The 23,629-nt window shown below is 39.2% G+C and overlaps 1 protein-coding gene across 7 annotated transcripts in view; it reads left to right on the top strand.

The window, feature by feature from the left end:
• FBXO25 (F-box protein 25) overlaps positions 1 to 21,884 on the top strand; it is a 33,958-nt gene extending 12,074 nt beyond the window's left edge. For 3 of the 7 annotated variants that reach the window (XM_061989739.1, XM_061989740.1, XM_061989742.1), the window contains exons 3-11: positions 1,262 to 1,371; positions 2,644 to 2,693; positions 4,829 to 4,921; positions 9,214 to 9,307; positions 10,005 to 10,189; positions 11,882 to 12,064; positions 14,196 to 14,339; positions 18,005 to 18,031; positions 20,660 to 21,884. In XM_061989739.1, the coding sequence (XP_061845723.1) occupies positions 1,262 to 1,371; positions 2,644 to 2,693; positions 4,829 to 4,921; positions 9,214 to 9,307; positions 10,005 to 10,189; positions 11,882 to 12,064; positions 14,196 to 14,339; positions 18,005 to 18,031; positions 20,660 to 20,749 (976 nt within the window). In that variant the 3' untranslated portion in view covers positions 20,750 to 21,884. Of the gene's footprint in view, positions 1 to 1,261; positions 1,372 to 2,643; positions 2,694 to 4,828; positions 4,922 to 9,213; positions 9,308 to 10,004; positions 10,190 to 11,881; positions 12,065 to 14,195; positions 14,340 to 18,004; positions 18,032 to 20,659 lie in introns of those variants that run through there. The other 4 variants (XR_009818176.1, XM_061989743.1, XM_061989744.1 and 1 more) reach the window with 4 other exon arrangements.
• Positions 21,885 to 23,629: the final 1,745 nt, after the last annotated feature.

Genomic DNA, 23,629 nt, shown 5'->3' with positions numbered 1-23,629 from the left:
AAACAATTAAAAACCAGAATCTCTTCTACAGTGTTGTTCAGTCATTCACAACAGATAGTTCAAGCCTGAAAATTTTAACTGCGTAAGCTAGTAGCAATAGAGTGATATAATTTCATTTTTGCCATTTAATGCCCAAATATGGGTTACTTTAAAATAAACTGATGTTGTTCAGTTTTAAAATGTTCAGCTGCTACAATCTGAAGTTCAGACTGACATTGATAAATAGATTAATCTGGTGAATCCAGATTAAGAAATGGTAATGAACAGGAGGAATTTTCTATACAGCTTTTGCCAAAGAACAATAATGGGGAAATGTAGTCCTAGAGTTAAATTTCACCACCAGATATCCTTAGTTACTCAGGTTATCTATGCAAGACTGGCATTCATATGAACTATTTTCCTTCTCAGTGCTAGAAAAATGAACACTCACTCTTATCTGTTTGCTGCTCCTTATAATTAGCTGCAAAAATAGAAAGCAAAACTTTATGAAACTGTAGACTTTATGTAGCACAGGCAGTTTTAAAATATATGAATATTAGGTTAATTTATCTAAAATTTAAGTTGATTGTATATATTTTTATATAGATCCATATGCTAGTTACATATAAAACATATGTAATGATTCAATATAGTCTTCAGTGTTAAGTTATGTAGGTAACTGTCGGCAGTGACACAGATACAGCCAAGTCTCTGGGAGAGAGAGGGCTAGACCACATGGTTCTTAATGCTGTAGAAATAGTTGGTGAAACACTACTGTGACATCTGTTACATAGAGTGGTGTGATTTGGGCATTTGTTAAAATAAAGACTTTCATTGCCCTGCAGTTGACAGTAGTTTGCTGGTGTTCTGCCTATGCAAGGATATGCAGGAATTCAGCACTTTTACCAGCATGCAGTTTTTTCAAGGCTTGGTCCATTTCAGGTAACAAATTTTTTACTCTAGAGCTTTGTAGACAATTTACCCATCTAGAAATGTCTCTTCAGTAGTCTTTCCTGTCAGTAATGACTTACAAGATAGGTTATAGGGATTTTGCCCTGTAAGATATTTTTGTATATTAAATCACTTTGACATTAAATTCAGCCTTGCTGGAAAGAAAGAGATAGCTTCTCTCAAGATACATGTTGCCATAGACCATCACACAGAGAAACATCATTAATTTTCTTTTTCCCTAGCTGGTAGACTTGAATGCAGTGAATTAGAAGCTCTGTGTGTTTTTTTAAATATTTATTGCTGCTGTTCTAATTCGATGTGTTTATTTCAGCATCATAACTGGTGATGATGAGGATGAAGAGATATACAGTACTGAAGACTGTGAGTTTGCAGCCAAGAAAAGAAAAAAAGATCATTTTAGGAACAACACAGATTCACAATGTAAGGCTGGCGCTTTTTTTTTTACTTATTTTAGAAGAGTCTTACAAATTCAGCAAAATTTTATAATAGCTATTCATTTATATTCACATATAGAATAGCCTTCTGAGTTACATTTATGTCCGTACTGGCAATAAATTCAGATGTCAGAAGTGATACATCTTAATTGAACTGAGGCATTGATCATCTACGTTGTGATTTTTGGTTTTTTTCTCAAATCCAAAGGTGATTCATATAAGAGTAGTAATTTGATGCTAACCACTGGGGTGTTTTTGCAGACTAGTTTTAAATTGGATTCTTCTGGATGCTTATGAAAGCTTCTGTTTAGCAAAGCAGCTGTTCTATTTTTGCTTAATTCAAATTCTGCTTAGTGATAGAACTCCAGAATTGGGTCATAAATAAATAGATTTTATTGTGATACCTATGGTTCATTGTAGAGACTTTATCAGTGTTGAATTTCTTGAAGAAAAGTCCCTTTTTTAAAAAAAGAAAGCCATTTCAATAGTTCTCATTTTTGAAAGAACTGCTAATGTATATGGCAGCATACTTATTAGTGAATTTGGTAGAGCAGGTAAAAAAGGTAAATTGCTTAGCAACCTTTTGGCATTTCTAATACTTTGAACTCGAAATGATTTCTGTTATTTGTATATTCCCAAAATTGTAAGAGATGGTCTTGCAGAAAGCTGCAAGCTTCCCCAGGCCTGCCTGAGCTTAAAGTGTGTTTCAAAAGATTTGAGTGGCTGTATATAAAAAAACTTGTTTTCATTTCACAGCTTCTGAAAGCTGGGGTTTTGCTTAGTTTACCAGTCTTGTGTAATTGACTCCCCTGGATGCGGAGCAGGTATCTTTACAGAAGACAAAAGACTAGAGGGGTAGAGTGATCAGGAACAAAAAAGGTTGCTCTCTTCTGTACTTCCTGTGTTAAGCATTTAAGAGCCCGTTGGATTAAGAAAGATCAAAGATTTTCAAGGAGAAATTGACTGTTATTGGTACATAGTCAACAAAAGTTGGGCAACATCTACCAGTTCTGTGCCAACTGTTGTGTTTGATTTATACAATTATATTTAACTTTCACTTCATCTTTTCAAGTACGTAACTTCTGAAAATTTGTAGTCATCTATTTCAGCTGTTATAAACTTCTTTCATTAAAACTGTTCTACTATCTCTCCTATCTTACAAAACATTTTATTGAGGATGGTTTTTGTTCAATGTCTTTCTAGAAGGCATTACCTAAAGTGGAAGCCTGAAAATATTGACATTTTTATTTTATTTTAGGTTTTTATCGTGAGAAGTGGATTTATGTTCATAAAGAAAGCACCAGGGAGGTAAGTACTGCATGCTGTGGGTCAATTCCAACAATCTTTCTGCTGCTTTATTGACAGAAAGTATAATAAAAAAAAAAATGTATTTGTGGCATGTGTTCTTACGGGTTACATTCAACTCTCTCTTTGTTGGCAACATAGTACACCTGCAAAGGCAACTAGCAAAGTGATTTTTATGTGAGTCACTGTAGCAGAGATATGGGAACTTGCAAGGGTTGATATATAGTTCTCCTCTACTTCTTCTTCAAGCTCATGTGTCTCTGTGTGTCTTTGAACTAAAATTGAAAGTTATTTGCAAAACCAGAGTAATGTCTCCAGAGAAGGTGTCTGCAGGCAACTACCTGGTGTTTTGGAATCTTGGTGTAAATATGAATATAATAAGTAAAACTTTCACTTCAAACTTTCCAGAGTGGGATTACTATTTTCTCCTCCTTGTACAGAAGCTGGTGTACTAGCAATGTGATTATGTAGTTGTGTTTCTTTTCCCTTCAGAGTGTGGACACAACATTTTGGTGTAGGAATTAGCTTATTTTTGTCACTGCTGTTGTCTTCTAATAATTGACCTTTCAATTACTGCTTTTAGCTTTTTTTAAAATACAAAAGCCGAAACAGAGATGGTTCAGATCACTAATATTTTTCAAGTAATTTCCTGTATAAATACAAAAGCTTGAAGTGAAAAGTTAAGTAGCAGAATGGAAAAATATCAAGCGATAGGTATACTTGAACCAAACAACTCAGAGCAACAATTTAAGCTAATCTAAAACATAATTTACAGAGGTTGTAGTTTTCCTTCCAGGATACAATCTTATTTAATTTTGAAATGGCTATTTTGCAACTAGAGAACTTTTTGCCAAACTGGATACTGGATTTTAGGGCAAAAAAGAGTAGGAAGGTCTTGATAAACATGTGAAACAGTATGGGAAAGCACTGGAATTAAAACCAAAACAAGATCAGTCATTGCTGAAATGCTCTTTGAGTAATTTTGTCACAATGGTACACTGGGAAAGGTAGAGCTGAAGTTTTATAGAAACATGCTTCCATATTTTCAAGGAAATGTACCTCTTGTTGTCTGTAAGTGTTAATTCACTTCTATTAGCCAGCCAAGTTGTATATATTGTGCAATATGCAGCACCATTGGATCTCGGGTATGTGAACTGGCTGAGCAAGCAGTGCAATCCCAAATTTGGTCATTAACCAATAGGCAGCAACTACTACCACTCTGCAGGGAATAGTTTCCTGTCTCTCGTCCCACTGTAGTATCTCCAGGTTAAGCTTTCACTGGGTTGCAGAAAGGAACATCAGATTGTAATGCCATCTTTTCACCATCACATGATTCACTGAGGAAGTCTGTCTAGGAATTAACTTCATTATTTATCTACTTCCTTCCCTGGGCTGATAAGCCAAAATGAGCACATTGGTCTGCGAGTATCTCTTTCACCAGTTGTAGGCTTTTTCTAGTCTCATATTTGCTCCAAGCCTCCTATGTGGCTTGTAGCTCTAAATTTACTCAGCTTATGTGATCCTGTCTCATTTTGGGCTGCTGCTGCCACCGTAAGTAGTTTTATGAGAGCCTCTGAAACTTCTGTTGTTTTGCCTTAAGACACCTGTGCAGAGTGACCAAAGGAAAATGCAATTGCTCTTGCACTTAGTACCTAGGAAAAATTCTGCCTAAACTCCTGATTGCCTAAGCATCAAGAAAATAAATTCTAGATGTTGAGACCATTTGCTCTTCCAATCCCAAGAGCAAGTAGCTGTGTTCTTACCCTCAAATGCTAGTTAACACCTATGGCTATAAGCTCAGAGTGCTGTGCAAACAAGCTCTACCTTGTGCTGAGGCAAATGAGGAGTGAGAGCCCTTACAGAGTGCCAGCACTGTGGCCATACAATAGTGGAGTAGATTCCCAGGACACTCAAATGCCAGTGATTACAGACTGCATAACTAGTATCAATTTAAAGGCCTTGTATCTGATTTCATTTTTTTTCTACAAGAAATGAAACAAATCTTCAATCCAGATACGTTATATTTCGAAGGAGCACATTATACATCAGCATCAGTTGCATGGCAGAGTGCTTTTAGGAATATTTTCCTCAATTTTGTCTTTTCTTTCCACTTAAAGTGTGTTTATTCTTCTTCTCAGAGACATGGCTATTGCACTTTGGGAGAAGCTTTCAACCGCTTAGACTTTTCAAGTGCAATTCAGGACATCAGAAGGTTCAATTATGTGGTCAAAGTAAGCTCTTTATTTTACATGCATATTTTAAAAAAGCTTTTGCCTTGTGTGTCTGTGTATAAAAAATAATTTTGCACTGAACTGCTGATGATTTGTGGCTGTATAAATATCCTATTTATGTGTAATTTATATGGCATGAAGCAACTTTAAACAGAGTAATTTTTCTTTGCTGAAAACTCAGCATATTGCCCTATGAAAACCTGTGTCTTGAGGAGGGTGTTTGTGTCCAGTATGTTATGTACCTACAGGGAAATGCTGAAGGTAGTTTCAGTTGTTCATCAGTCGGGGCAGTGAACTGTCTTTGAAGCCAAAATAATTCCCGTGCAATCAAAAAATAGTGAAGTGTAATACATCTTCGGTATACCTTGCGGCATCTCAAACATGCTTAAAATAGCAATTTCAAGAATAATATCTGATGTGTAAATGTTCTGCAGTTTCTGTTTCTTCTGCAGCTTTTTAACAGTCTTGTGATTCATTGCACACTTCTGGCTTGTTTTTTAAGCTAGAACAAGCTATAAATGCATTTACCTTTGTTATCATCCTTTAAAATTTAAGGCTTCAGCTTTTTCAGCCTTCCTTCTTTTTTTTTCTTTAAGAAACAAGTTTTATTGCAAGTTTTCTTTTTCTAATAATGTAGTGACATTGAGTTTATAGAAATAATTGATACAGTAATCTCTCAGTTCCTTGGAAAGTCCCTTTCTCACTCTCTGGGTCTGACTTCATCTAGAGTTGAGAATTAAGGGCACAGAACCTGTTAGTTCTAGAAAATGGTGCTCTCTGATGGTTTTCCAAAAGTATGTAACTTACACTGTTCCATAAAGTAAATGATGCCTTAATTTCCTCAATGCCCAACCAGTGGCCCACTTGAAAATACCTGTCTGGGGGACAGTGATCTTTCTCTAGTCCCACATGTTTTTTGTCCTCTAACTTGAGGTACTTATCCCATCTCGGAGAAGCTCAAAATGTGAGATATCAGAAATAGAGTTCAACGGAGTTCACAAATAATGTAGTGGTTGGAATGCATCCACAACTTGAAGACACAAATCAAACTTGAGTAAACATACTAGGAGAACACTCCTTAGCACTAGGCCAGGGAGTATTTGGAGAGAAAACACATTCTACCCATCCTTGAGAGGCTGAGACAGTGTATTATACTTGCAGAAAAACAAGAGATGTGGGACCAAAGGAAACAAAGCAGAAAGGATTTGCTTCCAAGCTAGCAGTTCAGATATAAGCCTGTTTTATTCCCCTTGCAGAGTCTTTTGGTCTATGTATGCATTGAATGTTGCTTTTTAATGCTGTTCTAAGAGCAGAAACAAGAATCTTGATCTCTCCCAAGACTTTTCAGCCTTGAGCAGTAGAATTTTTAGGTGCTTTTTTAAAAGCAAGATTTATGTTCTAAATGGTGTCAACCTTGAGTGCCTCACCTGAGCAATGAACAGGGGGACTGAATACAGAGCTAGGATTTTAGGTGTTTTTGAGATGCTGCAGTGCCTATGCTGGGTTGGTCAAAACAGTTGATCAGAACAAAGTGCAAAGTCCAATACAAGCACATTGACTGGTTTCTCTTCTGTTTGCCCGAGTGTATGAAATGGCTGCTTTAGTTAGCCAGGCTTAAGGCTGAGAAAGGAGCAGTACTCTAAAGTTCAGAAATTTAGCTTTGTGATCCAAACCATGACTAGAGGAAGGGCGGACCCTAAGAAATTAGGGTTGGTTTAGGATAGCAGGCAGACTTCCAAAAGCCTTTTAACACTTCAGAACTTTAAGATTTTGTAACTGTTTTACAATTACAAAAATTTAATTATCATTGTATCAGTTCCTCTGAGGTGATATAGGCAAAAACTGACTTTCATCAACAGGTACAGAAACTGTACATGCAAGACTTTAAAAGTTACTAAAGTGCTAGCAAATATTGTCGGTATGAATGACAGCTGCTCCACATTCTGTCACCATACATTTGTTGACTTGTTAGATATACCACCGTCAGTTTTTATCAGATTAAAGCATCTGTGTGGATGGCAGTAATACGTGAAGTTGTAAGAGTTTTTTTTTTAAAGGATGTTTAATCTGCTCTCTCAGGTTTATAAGCCAGTCTGCAACTAAGACCTAGTGTAAGAAGCAGGTCATCTCAAACCCCTCTGCTTTCCAACAGTTCTCATTTACATCCCCAAACATATTAATGGTGGAGATGTTTTGTGTAGATCTCATTTCATGCAGTGCAGCGGTTCCCATTTCTTCTCCTCAAATAATTATTCCTAGTTATGCATGAACACAGTGATGATTACTTTTTTATGTCTGTTGTTCTGCTTCTTGCTTTAAGATGGCAAGATATAAATCAAGTGGACCTTTTTTTCAAGTACCAAGCCCTACTGTATTGCTCTTTGATTCCACACCACCAATATGATCCATTTTGATTCTCCAGCTAACTAAAACCCTGCCAATCATTACTGAAAGTTAATAACAGATATCTGCTCAGGACCATTTTTAAGGTGGTTAGCAGAGGGAGGAATTAGTTTTTCCATACTCGTTTTTTGCTGTAGTATAACGGTCATTTTTAGCTGTTAAATGTCTCAATGATACATTGAGTTTGGAATGGCTGGGCCTTTTCTCAAAATGTTTGTATTTGAATAAATAGTTGATCTATTCAAAGTTATAATTTCTAGTAGACATGGCTATGTGCCTATCAGTAAGACTGAACTCGTGTGTCAAACCCTTGTACTTGTGCACCTGCTAAGATTGTCTTAATCCTTGCATATTAACCTTCACTGAAATTGGAATCTTCATTAAAATCAGCCAAGTGGAATTTGTTTCCCTGATTTGATCTTCAGTCTGGGTGACATAACTGAGGTTTTTTTTTTTAAATTAATGAAGAGAAATGTACATACTTGCTTGAACTGGCAAACTGCCAGAGGCCTCTAGGTGTGCTCTATTAATCAAACTAAAAGGTGTTGAAAACGCCAAGAAAGAGGCCCTGATATCTAGTCTCCAACTGTATAAATAGACTGCTCATATTTAAATACATGAAGGGAACTATTTCTTCCTTCCATAGCACAGAACATTTTGTCAGGGATCATGCAGTGAAGCCAGAAGGAACATTATTAAATCAGGGAGAGAGAACAGGTGTATTCTCTCTTCCTCCAAAGGAAAATTAATGTTGAGTGTAGTGTCAAATCAGTGTTTTAGAAATGAAGATACAAAGTAATTTTTGGCAGACTTAGTCTCTGTTTGCCCTCTGTGCCAGCAGTTGCTGCTGCCCTACAATGCAGGGCCCTGCAGGTTTGTTTTTGGAGCACTCCGTAGAGGCTGCTGCTTTCTACTCCCTGCTCTCCCCTTCTGATGGAATGAGAACACTGGGTCTGAACTCTGTATCATGAGTCACAATCAGAAAGCTCAGTGCTACCCTTCTAAACATTGCAATGCTGTCATGACATCCAGGTTTCTATTACGTTCCATACTAAGAGACCACCTTCTGTTGAAGCAGCAGCGGTCTTTATCAACTGCAAAACTGAACCTGAAATGTAAAACCAAAGGTGCTGGACTGGAGCAAGGGATGTCTCTAGGAGCTGTAGTTTGGCATTCACGTGCAGTGAGAACCTACCCTCTCCTCATTACTTTCCTCAGGACCATTCCCCTTGTTCTCATCACTCTTATGTTCACAGCGGTTTCAGAGAAACTTGTGGGCAGACAGGCAGATCCTTACTATATAGTTAAGGGAAAGCTACTACTTGAGCACGTATAGTGCTCATTAGTAGATTACTGTGGCTTCTTCTACCAGGGACCTGAATGTGGGAGTAATACAGATTTTTTTTTTTCCCCCCCAGTTTAGGTAAAGTATGGCATTTCTGTTCCATGAGCAGAAAGTAGTGCACTAATATACCTCAGTCTGACTAGTTTGATACCTTCACTAAGACATTGGAAGCCTGGTAGTTGGTATCAGTTCAGTGTGATGTTCCAGGCCGCCAAATCTGAGAGGAGGCTGGGGACACAGCCACATCAAAGGCTGCTTTTCTCTCTGTAAGCCTCCAAACCAGACTCCTTCTGTTGTTTTGGTATAGTTTAAGAGTCTGTGACATATATTCTTTATGTATACATCTCTTCACCAGTCGTTCCTGGGATGCCAATGGGAATGCATCATGCTTCCTGCATTTGTCTAGCTTCAGTTTCTGAACTCTGTAGTTACGTTTTCATGACATGTGGCTGCAGTGCCCTAGGCTGTTGTAGGTGAATGTAGTGTGTATTTGAAGTCATCCTTTACTTCTGTCTGTCTTCTGAGTTTTAATTCTTTGTCCTAGCTTTTGCAGTTAATTGCAAAATCCCAGCTGACTTCACTGAGTGGTGCAGCACAGAAGAACTATTTTAACATTTTGGACAAAATTGTGCGGAAGGGTAAGACATAAGGTTTTGTAATCTGTCTGTTCAGGTTTAATTGCTGTGACTAAGTATCAGTTGATACTTTCTTCTTATTAGCTTTATTACTTTTATACATAAAGATAAAGCAATAGCATCTTTAATGAGTGAAAGGTTTCATACTCCCCATCCCACAGTTGCAGTGAGTTTTCTCTGGATCATTGTATCATGTCTGTTGAAACAGATTGGTGAAATTAAATGACAATTAGATTCTGTCCAGAAACGATTGGTTGCTATTAAATTATGCTCCTTATGAAATACAAAAGCTGTTTAGATTAGTAACATGTTTGTTTCTCAGTCTGCATTATGTACTCAGATTTAAAAGTACGTAACCGCTTTGCCTTATTGCTTGTTTTTTAAAAGCTCTGTTGTTCTGGTAACCACACTAAATGGAAATGTAATGCTCTCAGCTTTGAACAGAAGAAATCAGATTTATAACTAGTTGTTTAGCAGTCAATTTATTAAACGCACAGCATCAAATTTGCCTGTGAAGGTGTTAATTATTCATCTTGTGCTTATGGATGAATGTCTTGGTGAGAGACAGCACAGCTATTTCTATACAAACAGTTGTGTTGTAATTAGCTCATCTAAGAAAGTGTTGATTAGCTGGAGTTAACTGTATTAGCTTGGCTAACTTGGTTAACCAAAATCACATTTGGTTTATTTTGTCTTCTAGTCATGGAAGACCAATATAATCCACGATTAATTAAAGACCTTCTACAGGATCTGAGTTCTACTCTCTGTATACTGATTAGGGGAGTAGGAAAATCTGTGTTAGTAGGGAACATCAATATTTGGATCTGCAGATTAGAAACTGTCCTTCTGTGGCAACAACAACTGAAAAACCTTCAGATGAACAAGGTACGTTATTAATTCATACTAAAGTAATTGGAGGAGGGGAAGTTTACTGAACATTGGTTTATGATTCATAAGTGAACAAAGCTGGAAAAAACATCAACAGTTCTACTTATTTTCATTGTTTTTAGAGAAGAAATAAGAAATTAATGAAATGGAATCAATTTAATAGCTTTTTTCTAATGAGAGTTGCTACAGTGTGTGCACTGCTGGCTTGTGCTAGAGATGTATAGATGAAATTGTTTTTCTCACCCAAAGAAGTTTCAAAATGTTTGTCTCTGGATTGTCAGATAAAGATGGAAAAAACCTCCAGATTTTTTTTCACTTCAAATTCAATGTTCCACTACTGAAAAGAAACCAAAATCTAAAAGGAGTTTTAGAGGTGGATCAAGAAAACAGAAATGAAATATTTAAGTAGCAATTTTACAGCCCTATTCATTAGCACAGTTAGGTTTTATAAGAAAAAGGTAATGACTTCTGGATTCTGATCATGCAATTTTGTCCAAAGCATGTGGTATGTAGTGTTCCAGGCTTTTATAGTGGAAACATCTGATAAGCGTGCGATTTCTTTTAACCTCTGGGTTACTCCTGGAGGAAGAAATGCAGCAAGACACTGCTTCACTATTTCATCTATTTGCTGTCAGCTATGAAATTTTGAAATACCCATCAGACACAGCAATGGCAATCTGAATAAAACAGCTAATTTTGGAATAGAAAGGAGAAATAGGAAACCCAACCTCACCTGCTTTCGTATGCCAAGCAACCACTACATAGATAGTTTTGAGACCCTGCAGTTACTGCATTTTTTTCTTTCCAGCATGCCACTTCCCTCTGAGCTGTTTTATATTGGTAGAAAGAACTGATGAGGAATCTTGTCCCTGTAAATAAATGTTCACATGTTCCTGAACCAAATGATGGTCGCAGAGGTCTTTGTAACAGATGACAATATGGAAAGTCTAGCCTGGAAGTGAGATGAGTGGTGGTGAAATGAGCTGACCTGAGTGAGAGCCTGCTAGTGCTTGGCTGGGCTGTGGGCTTGACACAGCTTTGCCTGCCCAGCCTGACACAGTTGCGAGCCCTAGGGGGCTTTGGGCCACTTGGCACTAGAGGCTCCAGACTTTCCATCACAGTCTTGTCTGAGTTTGTGCTGTAGGTTACCCCTTGAAAGAGAAAGTTCAGCAGAGCAATGTGCTCTCAATGAGAATTGTCTCAGTATTCTATCTGTCAGCCCGTACAGAATTCCTCATCTCTGCATAGGAGAGGAGCTATCTCCAGACTTAGAAATGAACCTGCTCTCTTCTGTCTCTGACTTTCATAATGTTTTCATTCCCCACTTCTGTTCTTCAGTCCTATATTCTGTATAGAATATAGAATGTACTCTGAGTTCAGAAGTGGTTTAAAATCCTTTTAAATAGAAATAAAGAATTTAAGGTATGTTTATTTTCACAGTAGGAAAGCTCTAAGTTATAAAGCTACAATCTGTGGCCTCTTCTGTACCTGCAGTCATTTAAGTTTTCACCAGCAATTAGAGAATAATGACAGCCAATTAACCAAAGTATCATGTCATTAACTGTAGCTATTACTCAGTGGTTTTGTAGAAACTAAAGACCTGAGATTACCTCTAAAGTAAATGTCTCACTTGTACTTTATCCTGAGAGATTTTTGTAGTTAACAGTCTTCAACTTTTTTTTTTCCCAGCAAGTCAACAATGGTCTCACACTTAGTGATCTCCCTCTGCATATGCTGAATAACATCTTATACAGGTTCTCTGATGGCTGGGACATTATTACTCTGGGTCAAGTGACCCCAACTTTATACATGCTTAGTGAAGACAGACAGTTGTGGAAGAAACTCTGCCAGTACCATTTTGCAGAAAAGCAGGTAATAAACTCTGATTTACATAAATGTGTCCCTTATCTCTGTCATGCGATACACTAACAACAAAGTGTCAACTCACCCCTATTTTTTTTTTCAGATTAAAATGTGACAGTCTGTAGTAACAGTGAAAATGTTCCCCTTGGGGAGGCTTGTTTGTTTAAAAATATCTATATATATTTAGCATGCCTGTAAGGTTAGGATAACTGTCAGACTGTTCCCTTGCATTGTGTTTTTAAAGGTCTACTCTAAGATGATTTTCTGTAAACAACAGAGTCCCATAAGACAAGTGTGGCAGAGGATACCTCTAAGGTCTTTCTAATCTCAGTACCTGAAGTAGAACTTGTTTTACTAACAAAGGTAGACAAACATTGCTCAGGCTTTTAGGCCACAGATCAGTGAAGCCAACATTGGATTTTTGCCAAAGGAAAAACAAAAAATCAAACAAATGTGGGAGAACTCAAAATTAAGGGCCAAAAGAAAGGAAAAAGGATACTTTTGTCACCCCCTCATAAAAAGCGTTACAGTAATCTAGGAATGCCTCCAGAACTGTCTTCATTTTCTGGCAGCGACATACGCTGGGAAAAAAGTCAGACTAGGTGAAAATAAAGCTATGAAAGTAGAAGTTAGCTTATCAGAGCTGGAGAAAGGACTTTATAAACCTGGTACACTCCAGACTGGAGGCAGTGAAAATATGTACCCTTAAATCGCACAGATTGAAGTGCTACTGTTTGGTAGGTGACTACCAGATTAAGTAGTATTATAACAGGAAAGGTAGAAGTGAAGCTCAATTAACTCAAGTGATGTTGACCCAAATAAGAATTTTGGTGAGATGAAAAGCTTTATAATGAACTTTATGGAGAATGTACACAAGCAAACTGAAAAACCCTCCTTCAGAGGCAGCTCAGAGGAGCACAAGGTGAAGTTACAAGGATAAGAAGTTTAAGCTTAATGTAGCAATGGAGTAGATTTTGAGGCTAGATGAGGTAAGCTGCATTGAACAGGGACAAAACTGTTTGAAAGAGGCAGCTCTTACACTAAGGTAGTGCTGGGAAAAAGATCACTCAAGCATTTCACTAGAATAGTTAGCCCCGTGTCTTGTAAAGGCCATTTGTACATAGTGTCTTCAATGTGTTCCTAAATGTTCAGTTTCTTATTAGGTTATTAAGGATAGAAATGTAATGGTTTTATTTATTTTTTTCCAAAATCCAATTCTGCTTTTCCCATTTAAAAGTGCCCTACCTTAATAAGCTACAGAATCATAGTAGGTTGGTTTTTTTCCTCTCTTTCGCAGTGTATTTGTTGAACCATTGAAACAACCACAGAAACATTCTTGATATCTGAAGAGCGCTTTTGGAAAATGTGAGAACTTGACACAGGGAAGCTATTATGAAATGAAGTATAGCTGAAATCAGAAAGCCAGTGCTATTGTCCCCATCTAGGAGTTCTCTTATGAACGAAGAAGGCCCTTAATATATTAGGAATAATCCCTACTGAGTGGAACAAAAGCCTTTTACAAATACATACTTAGTAAACGTTGACTGTGTATTAAGCTAGGGAGGAACAGTCATTGTGCATCAGCTAATCAGACGTGCAGATTATGTCCTCGAAGTACATCACTCACTTGTAACTGCAATCCCTCTAGAAGGTCATAGGAAATGTGAAAAATAATCATGGGTATGCTTTGAAAATGAAGAAAAAGCATTATTTAAATCCATAATTTTTGTCTTAACAGAAAACCACTCATTGTAATGCACAATCACTTTATTTGTCTCATTCCGCAGTTGTCTTTTCAAAAAGTATAAGGTTATTTACTCACAGCTCTAAATACTGGGCTTTAGATGGTTCTTAACTATAATTAGAATCATTTCAAGACAGTAGAGTTAGGTCAGCTGTGTATGGCCTACTTCTTTCTTGGCAAATATTTACCCTCCTATTTTTAGTGTTTATACCCTCCATTTTTTGTGGCGAGATCTCAGTGCTTTGCAGAGCTGTATGATGTCAGATTATCGACTTCAAAGAATTCCAGTTACAAAACTTCAGTTTAGCCACCCTTTTTTTATTTTCTTTCCAGTTCTTTACCTGATTTGAATAGTTCCATAACAATTTTAAAGGAAGATATTAATTTTATGTCCAGTTTTGTAGGCACTTGATTCTATCAGAGAAAGGTCACATTGACTGGAAGCTGATGTACTTTGCACTTCAGAAATATTACCCCATAAAGGAGCAGTACGGGGACACCTTGCATTTCTGCCGACACTGTAGTATTCTGTTTTGGAAGGTAAGAGCTTTGAAATAGTTAACCAGAAGTAAGTTCCAACAGCTACTTGCAGTCACCTGAAAGGGAAAATATTAAGATCATCTTGTCAGTTTTGTCACGTGAAATGTGATTAGGCAACTAAGATATAACTTGTAAATAATATATGAAACTTCATACGAGATAAGTATTAAATTCCAAAGCTGTTCTTTGCCTGGCATTCTTTCTCTCTTGATACCTGATAACCTCGATACTTAGAATTGCAAGGAAAAGTGCCACAGATTTCTTTAATTGTGCATCTCAAAGACCAGCTGTGTGAAGTGCTAATTGGCAGCAAAGGGCAAGAAATGTTAGCGAAATCTTGAAAGTACTTGTATTCTAATTCCCAGAAGAGAGATGCTCTTCTGTTTCCTCTCTGATTTTTTAAGAGGGGTTACGTGTCAGTGCAAAGCTGCTTTAGTTTCCACAGAAGAAAAAAAAAAAAAGCTAGGCTGTTAACAGGATGATAAGCTGACTTCCACAGAAGTAGCATGTTACTGAGTGGTGTGATGTTATCTTAAAGCTGAGTATCCCTGATGTCGCAGGATAATGTGTTGTGCTAAATCAATAGTGGGAAAGCAGGTAGTGAGAATTGGCTTCTGCTATGAAAAGCCAGGGCATTTGCTGAAGAACCTCTCAAGAATGACTAAGAACTGGCCATTAGAGTGGAATGAGTCTTTGTCATGTTGCCCAGTATGGAGGGTAAAGTTCTTTCTTTGAAAGCAAGAACGCTGAAGGTAAGCGCATGGCCTGTGTGCAGGTGGACACTTTGGTATGAGATTTGTTGGATTGCCTGGCCTTGCCGTGTAAAGGGTCAATGCTTTCTACAGTAAATCTCTCTCATTCTGATCTTGGTATAACTGAAAGGATAGCATTTTAACATCAGGAATGACTAAAATGTGTTTGGAATTGAATGCTTAACTTTGGAGATGGTGTGTGACAGTAAGACGCAGTGGACCTGTGCAGGCAGATGGCTTGTTGCCCTGACTACTGCAATGTAGTACAGGAATAATAGCACTTGTTTTGTGGTTTTATGTTTATAGTGAAACACAACACAGAAGGTGTCTCTGCTCTGGCAGGGCGGTTGGACTAGATGATCTTTCAAGGTCCTTTCCAGCCTTTGAGATTCTATGATTCCTTCGGGTTGATGAGCAGTACCTACTACATCACTATTCCAGTGCTTATTGCCTCATCCTGGAGATCTGGGCAGCTGTTAAAGTGTTGGTGTGGTTACAGATTAACTGCAGGCTTCTGCACTAGAATTGTCAGGTGTTCAGGATGGGCTATTTTAAGAAGAGCAGGTCATTAAGTTGAGGAAAGCCATTATCTCTCCTCACTTGGCTGCATGACACTGTCTGGCATACTGCATCCAACCGGGGGGCCCCAGTACAAAAAAAAATGATAGTGTTAAACTGGATGAAGTTCAGGTGAGTGTGAAATAATCAACGAGGCTTGAGGACCTCTGCTGTGAGGAGGAGCCAGTCACGAGGACAGTCAAGAGGGAATGGTTTGACCACAGAGGTTGTGCGGCTTCCATCCTTAGATATTTTCAAGACTTGACCAGATCCAGCTCAGAGCAACCTGGTCTTATCTCATAACTTCCCCTGCTCTGAGCAGAGGCCGAGGTGCCTCCAAACCTGATTATCCTGTGAGCCTGTGCTGTGGCTTTTCTTCTCTAAGTCTTGCAATCTAAGCCTCACCCCCATCTTAATGTTTGATCAGGCTGAAACCACTAGTTAAGCTAATTGATTTCTGCAGCCTTGCTGGCAGGGAAGCCAGGATGCCCATCGGGACTCTGAAAAACAGGTCCTGTATTTGCAGGACAAGGAGAGTGAAGCAGTGCTCAGGAGTTATACAGAGGGGGAATAATAGTTCTGCTTTTTCAGGCACTTGTATCTATGTTCTTACCCAAATTTTCTTTAGAAAGGTGAGAAGCAAAAAGAGTTGGGGGTGAACAGGAGGTACTTTACTAGTTCTAGAAAAATTCTGTGCTGGGTGAGAATGTATCTTAATTAGAACCTTTATCAGGCTTTGACAATTCAGTCAAGATTCAGTCTCATTCACCTTGATTAGACAATTACATGTCCACCACATACTTAACAGTATCTGCAACGTACGTATTTTTGTTCTCAACTGCAGCTTTTACTCTGCCTAATTCCATGGGGCATATAGCAAAAGAAAACCAAAAGCCAAGAACCAAACCCCCTCCCCCTAAAGAAAACCCCACCAAGCAAACAAGAAAGGAAAAGAAAGTATCCAGTGTTGGAATGTTGGAACAAATGGAAGCATTAGATTCCTCCGAGAACTTTTTTTTTAACACATTATAAATGTATTTTAATGGTACACTTCAAAAATTGGGCAACTTTTGCTTTCAAGGGCAGTCAGAAGTTAAGGCAGTGAGATGAGGCTTTTTGGTGGTGTGATTTTCTTCTCCCCTCATTCAAGAACAAAGCAAAACACTGGAATAGTTGCAGAGCAAAGAAGGATGTGAGTGATCAAGGCATGGAAAGGACTAGCACAGGGTAATTTCTTTTAACTTGGCAGTGTTAAATCTAATAAGGAAAGTGATTGCTCTCCATATTTTTTTTTCCTAGAGACACAGCAAAAGGAGGAGTAAACATGAGACTACGTAGGGAAATAATTGAAGCTAAGGGACATCCTGGAGTATATAAGTTGTAAGGAACTAGTTAGAATAGTGGGTAAACATGCTGAGTTAAGAGTTTGTAAGAACCAAAGCAGTAAGGTTCTGAAATAGCCACAAAGCAGAGGCCTAGTTAGTTATTACAAGAATTTTCATCAGTTTACAAGAAAGGAATAATAGAGTGTAACTGTTGGTAACAGGAGAGGGCTACACAGGAAATGCCCCCAGTCCTGCGTTTTGTGTCCTGTTGAAGAAGGCCTTGTAAAAGAAGGGGCTGGCAGCTCCTGAATGGAATTAGCAAACAGGTAAGGTAGGGACAGAACTTTTCACCCTTCAGTATGCTATAATAATCTTAGTGTTACCTTCAATGGGTCTTCAGGAGCTTTTCAGGAAGCATTCTTTAGTATCTGTGACCACAGTAAGTTAAATATGGTGAGAAGGAGATGCCTAAATTTGTTGTAGAAGTGCAGTGATACAAAGCACCTGTTACTCTTCTGCTCTTCTGTGTTAAAGGAGGAATGATTCTCTTCATGTTAAATGACTGTCAGAAGTGATTTTTGTGGTAAAGAATTTGTCTGATGAAAGGGAGGGGGGAAAAAGTAATTTCAGTAGTGTAGAAGTAACAGCCCCTGTGACTGTTTTCTGTGTGTACTGTTTGTTTCCACATGGCAACATGGCACTTGTGGGCAGTTCTTGTTTTTCCTCTGTTCACTTAGCAGCACGTTCCAGTTGTCCCAGAGATGGCCACAGAAGTTGAGGCCTTTTCTTTCAAGTATCCAGGGCTTTATGTAAAACAGTGGAGTTGTTTTGCATAAGTGATATGCTCACACTTGGTTTTAGTCTTTTTTGGGGCTTGTGCAGGTTTTGGTTCTCCAGCTGCTTGTGATTAGCCCCAAGAATGAAAGGCTGTTTTTCTTAATGGCATATGAACCTTAGCTTCAATAAACCTTAACTCTGCTTCTTTTACTTTATGGCTCTCCTTCCTGCTTCCTTCTTCATGATCTCAAAGGACTACCACCTTGCTTTGTTACTCAAGGTATTTCCTGTGTGTCTCATGTTTTTGTTCCTGACTGTTCTGTAATGTCCAAGTGAAAAATGTGTTCATTTCTAATTGTTTGATACTCTTTGTTTTGATTTTTTTTGTTTCCCCACATCAGTTTAGCAGTAGGAATACTTTGGTTCTCATTCCCCTATTAGGTAAGGCAGTGATGACCTTCCATGTCAGCTTTTCATCAGATTTGTATTTGATTATTGCCACATTTCCTGTTAATAGCATTTAAACTAGGAGCCGTAACTCAATTCCTAATGGCCATTGGAGGGTAGTGTCCAGGAGATCAGCCAGATGTCACTAATAGGTGTCCCTGCACTCAGTGATACAAACCATTTCTGCACTCCCTGATGGATTGAATGTAGTACTCAAATCTGAAAAGAGTAACATGAACCTCAGATAACTTCTTTAGTGCAAAGGTACTAAAATTGATTTAACTCCACTTGGAATGCTGTAGCCATAATACTTTTATGAAACAGCCTCTCTGAAAATAAATTCCTGAACGGAGCTGTAGCTGACGTGGCAGAGTGGGGGGATGAAATGATGATGTTACTTTCTGACTGAAGGAATAGTGGCAACAACTATACAGCAAAGGACTGTGGCTCCAGTGTTGTAACAGGAGCTTCTTAATGAAAGAATATTCAGTTATGATAAAACCTGAGGAGGAAAACAACTACATATTCCAGTAAACACTCCTCCTGGTGAATTCTCTTGTTAATGTAGAAGGTTGTTTTAGCTTAAAGTAGACACACTGAAATATGATTTGAACGCTACTCACTAATTGTCATTTCAAGGGAAATGCATTTTTCTTGGAGGGAGAAATACTCCCTTTTCAATGTAGAAATTGCTGCTGTTTTTCATAGCTAAAATCCCCAAGAGCTGACCTTACTGAGACTTTTATTGTAATTCCTGACTGAGCAGAGCTTTCACAAGTGTTTTTATGATGTGCAGAGCAAAGCAGACGTGTTACAAATTCTGTGTAAAATATTTAGGAGTGTAAATAGTCACTAAAAGGGGATAAGCACTAGCTGCTTTCCCAGAATCCCAATTGTGATGGTGTTTTCCTTGGTTACTAGGGAAGTAATGACAGGAGATGGACATGGCAATGGGTAGAGAAGGTGGTAGTCTATTATCAGCTACCTTTGAGAGTGTTTTCTGCCGTGGTGTATCTTTTCCTTGCAGATGTCACCTTAAGGTGAAAGCGTTAGGTTTCACACTCTAGTCTTAGTCTTCTTTCTCACTTGCAACTTCCCCAGATAGGCAGTTCTGCCTGGGGTCTGATCTGTTTCTTTTCTTTCATTTGTTTTTTCCTCTGTGAAATGAAACAGCAGCTTCTGAGGTAAAAGCAAGTATTCAGAGAAGTGAGAGGATGAGGAAGTGATAATCCATAGACTTAATAGGAAAATGCAGATAATGAATGTGCCTATAGAGTACCGCTTTTCATTGGGAAAGCTGAGTAGTATTTAGAATGTGTTTCAACACAAAGACTTTGGATGGGAATGTGGCATCTCTGACAGCACGTACCTTACGTAAGTTTCCAGTGAGGAAAAAAACTTCACAGCTAGCATCTTTCCTTCTATTTGCTGAACTGCAGGTAACTTCATTTCCCAGGTAAATGAAAGAAAGGAAAACTGCAGTGATCTACTTACTGTGTATTTACATTTCTTGTCCTATGTGTTGAATTCTTCATCACTGGTGGGAAAGGGAGAGAAACCCCTTAACTTGGTGAGAACATTACAGGCCCAGGAGCTGAACCTCTGCATTGAACTATCTGGGGCCTTCTCATTGCACTTCTAGCATTTCCTTCCTTTAGAGGGTCCTAATAAGGTGCAAAACTGAACTTTATTTGAAGAGGAGTTTGAATTCAAATAATGAGACAGTTGTGCTGAGTTCAGGATTCTCTGATGTTGAAGCAAGTACTGCAGGCTCAGTGCATTTGTAGTGCCAGAGCCTTACCATGTCCATTTTCTATGTTCTGAGCTTGCCTGGGTGCTTCTGTTCTTACAGCAGTGTGCTCAGGGGAGAAAGGCAGAAGTGGAGGAGGAGAGAAAGATGCTGGGAGAAAAAGAAAAGTAAGCAAGGTAGAAAAACTTCTGTGACTGGAGCTTAACGTGCTCTTCAGGGGTGGGTTTCTTTGAGAAATGTCTGATGCCCTTGAGTTGGAAAGCAAAGGGCTCCTTTTTCCCCTTCAAGTAGTAGCTGATTGAAGGTTTTCATTAAACAGATAACTTGGGTTCAACAAAAGTTGCCCTTTTTTTAATTACACTTATAAAAAATAATAGACAAGGAATAGTAAACTTACCTTAAGAGGCAGACTCAGGTCCTGGCTTTGGTAGGAGGACAGGGGTTGGGTTATATTCTGAAATCTGAAGCTACTCTGCACTACCACAGTCAAACTGGAAAAGCCTGTTTTCTTAACAGCTTAGTCTAAAACAGTTAAAGAAGAATAAGGTGAATTCTTCAAAAGGAGCAAGTTCCAGTCAGTTTTTTTGCAGTGCACGTGTTTGCATATGCCTAGATGTGAACTGTTGCTTTTCCTGTCCTTTTAATTGGGGGTAGAGGGAGATAGTGATGTATGAAGAGAGAACTTACTTGGTTTTCTCCTTCATTTTGCAGGATACAGGACACCCCTGCACAGCCAGTGATCCAAACACCTGTCTCATGCCAGTATCTCCTCAGCATTTTATTGATCTCTTCAAATTTTGAGAAGTGCAGTAGCTGTTCTGCTGTGTTCGTGGCCATTTTTGTGAAGAGTCGGGCAGGATACGTCAGTGCTTTTTGTGCAATATATTTAAGTGTAATGTTTTGTTGTAGTTTAAAAACAAAAAGGGTATGGGGGAGAGGATCAGGTGGGTTTAAGTGTATTGTTTTTGTGCAGAAGAGAGCTGAGGAGAAGCATTAAGAAAATTTCTTTGTCAGGAAATCCATAGTGGACTTCTTTTCAAGTCCAATAAAGGCCATTTTAATCTCAACTTTAAATCCATTCTTTCGACGCCTTAATAGTTGGTTAAAATTATGTGGGGGAGTTTTGAAAACTTCACAGAAGAGTTAAAACTACTCTTACAGGGACCAAAGGAAGGGCTTTTTTGTTAATCCTTCTTTCTTTCAAGAAACTGTTTTCAAAATACCTCCATCTAATTTGCACTATTACAAAGAGTAGGCCAATATTCTCTTGGACTCCTCATCCCTCAGTTCCCGAGGTGGGATTGATTGATTAATTGTTGTGAGCTAGTGAATAAATTCCAGTGGTGGTTGTAGCTGTTGCTTAACCTACGAATGAAGGAAACCAACCAATCTTTGCACATACATTATGCAAAAGTATTTATTTCTCTCAAGGACTCTAAGGAACATCTGACCTATCTTGGCACATCCGGCACAACTCCAGACAGAGTCAGGGGCTACTGGAAAGATGTTTTGGGTTGTTTTTTCTGGTAGCTACAGCCTTCATTTCTGCTGTTTTGGTATGTCTAAAAATGCAACTGCCTTGCTTTATCTTCTAAGAAGAAGTTGTCATTGGAGCCTTCTGAGCATGGAGTTGCTTGTTTCTAGGCCAGTCCTGGAGCAGGACCTTACACTGCCAACTGACACGTCTCTACAAGCAAGTGATGGCAAAGGCTGAAAGCCAGCCTGAGCTGAAGCACCATCTGCCAAGTTAACCAGGTGATAAATTCTCCAGGAAACTACTTTCTTCTGTCCTATAGAACAAAATTAATTGCTTGGCTTAGGCAAGTAAAGGAGAAATTAGGGAAGTTTTGAGTTTGTCAATGAGATTTAACAAATAATATGTATATAAATAAATCTTGTACTATATTCTGCACTTGCTTGTTCTTAATCTAGTTTTGTACAGTGTAATAAATCATGTTTTTATCTATTAGTCCTGACAGTCTCCTGTGCATAGAGATGAATTGCGTTTTAGGAGATCTTCCTCTGACCTGTTCTCTGCAGTTATGGGGTAATGGAGATGCATCTGAGCAGTCTACCTGCAAGCTCCTGTTAGTAGCTGGTTGTATGAGCACACTTGTAATGGGCTACAATGGGGCTGTGCAAGCAGAGAACAGTTATTTCCCTAGGAGACACTTGTATTTGCCTCAACTTAAATTTCAGTGATATGCCAACCTTACCCATTGAATTTGCTGAGAGATGGATTTCTCCATACAAGGTTTTGGGGTTTTTCCTTTCTTTCAGTTCAGGTGTCTCCCATGGTTCGGGTGAGGATGGGGTATGGAGGTGGTGACATGCATCAGCCAGCATCCTGAGTGAAGGTTTCTGAGCAAGGACGGGAAGGAGTCAGAACAGAAGCTTTGACAGGATACACTATGGTCTAGGAAACTGCCTGGTACAAGGGATGCAAGTAGTGTGAGAATGCTCAGCGCCCTCAGTACCTTTCCCTCAGAGTATCTCATGGTCTCTGAAAGAAGGACGCAGAGAAGTGACTTAAAATGACTTGTTAAAAAGTTAGAAATGCTTTGCAAAAACCAGTATCTGTAATAACTCATTTTCAGTTCTCTTATGAGTGTCAGATGCCATCAGTCCTCCTTTTCACAGGATCACAGAATGGCAGGGGCTGGAAGGGACCTTTAGAGATCATCTAGTCCAACCCCCCTACAGAAGCAGGTCCACCTCAATCAGGTCCCATAGGAACATGTCCAGATAGGTCTTGAAGACCTCCAAGGAAGGAGCCTCCACAACCCCTCTGGGCAGCCTGTGCCACTGCTCCATCACCTGAACAGTGAAATAGTTTTTTCTTATATCTAAGTGGAACTTTTTGTGTTCCAGCTTCATCCCATTAACCCTTGTCCTGTTGCTGTCTACTATAGAAAAAACAGATGTCCCAACCTCCTGACACCCACCACTTAGATATTTATAAATGTTTATAAGATCTCCCTTGAGTCTCCTCTTCTCCAGACTAAACAGCCCCAGTTCTGCAGCCTTTCCTGACATGAAAGATGCTCCACTCCCCTGATCATCTTGGTGGCCCTGCGCTGGACTCTCTCCAGCACTTCCCTGTACCTCTTGAGCTGAGGAGCCCAGAACTGGACACAGGACTCCAGATGAGGCCTCACCAGGGCAGAGCAGAGGAGGAGCAGAACCTCCCTTGACCTGCTGGCGACACTCTTCTTGATGCATCCCAGAATGCCATTGGCCTTCTTGGCCATGAGGGCACATTGCTGGCTCATATCAATTGGGACTCCCAGGTCTCTCTCTGCAGAGCTGCTCTTCAGCAGTTCGACCCCCAGCCTATACTGGTGTGTGGGGTTGTTCCTTCCCAGGTGCAGGACTCTGCACTTGTCCTTGTTGAACCTTATGAGATTCATCCCTGCCCAACTCTCAAGCCGGTCGAGATCCCACTGAATGGCAGCACAGCCTTCTGGGGAATCAGCCAGTCCTCCCAGTTTGGTGTCATCAGGGAACTTGCTGAGGGTACACTCTGTCCCCTCATCCAGGTCATCGATGAAGACGTTGAACAAGACTGGCTCCAGAACCAATCCCTGTGGAACTCCATTGGCCACAGGCCTCCACTTCAATTCTGTGCCATTGATACCCACCTCTGAGCTCTGTCATTCAGCCAGCTCTCGATCTACCTCA

The sequence above is a fragment of the Colius striatus genome, chromosome 2 (genome assembly GCF_028858725.1).
Source record: "Colius striatus isolate bColStr4 chromosome 2, bColStr4.1.hap1, whole genome shotgun sequence".
Taxonomy (NCBI): domain Eukaryota; kingdom Metazoa; phylum Chordata; class Aves; order Coliiformes; family Coliidae; genus Colius; species Colius striatus.
The sequence above is the reverse complement of the archived record's forward strand: the minus strand, read 5'-3'. Positions and strand labels throughout refer to the sequence as shown.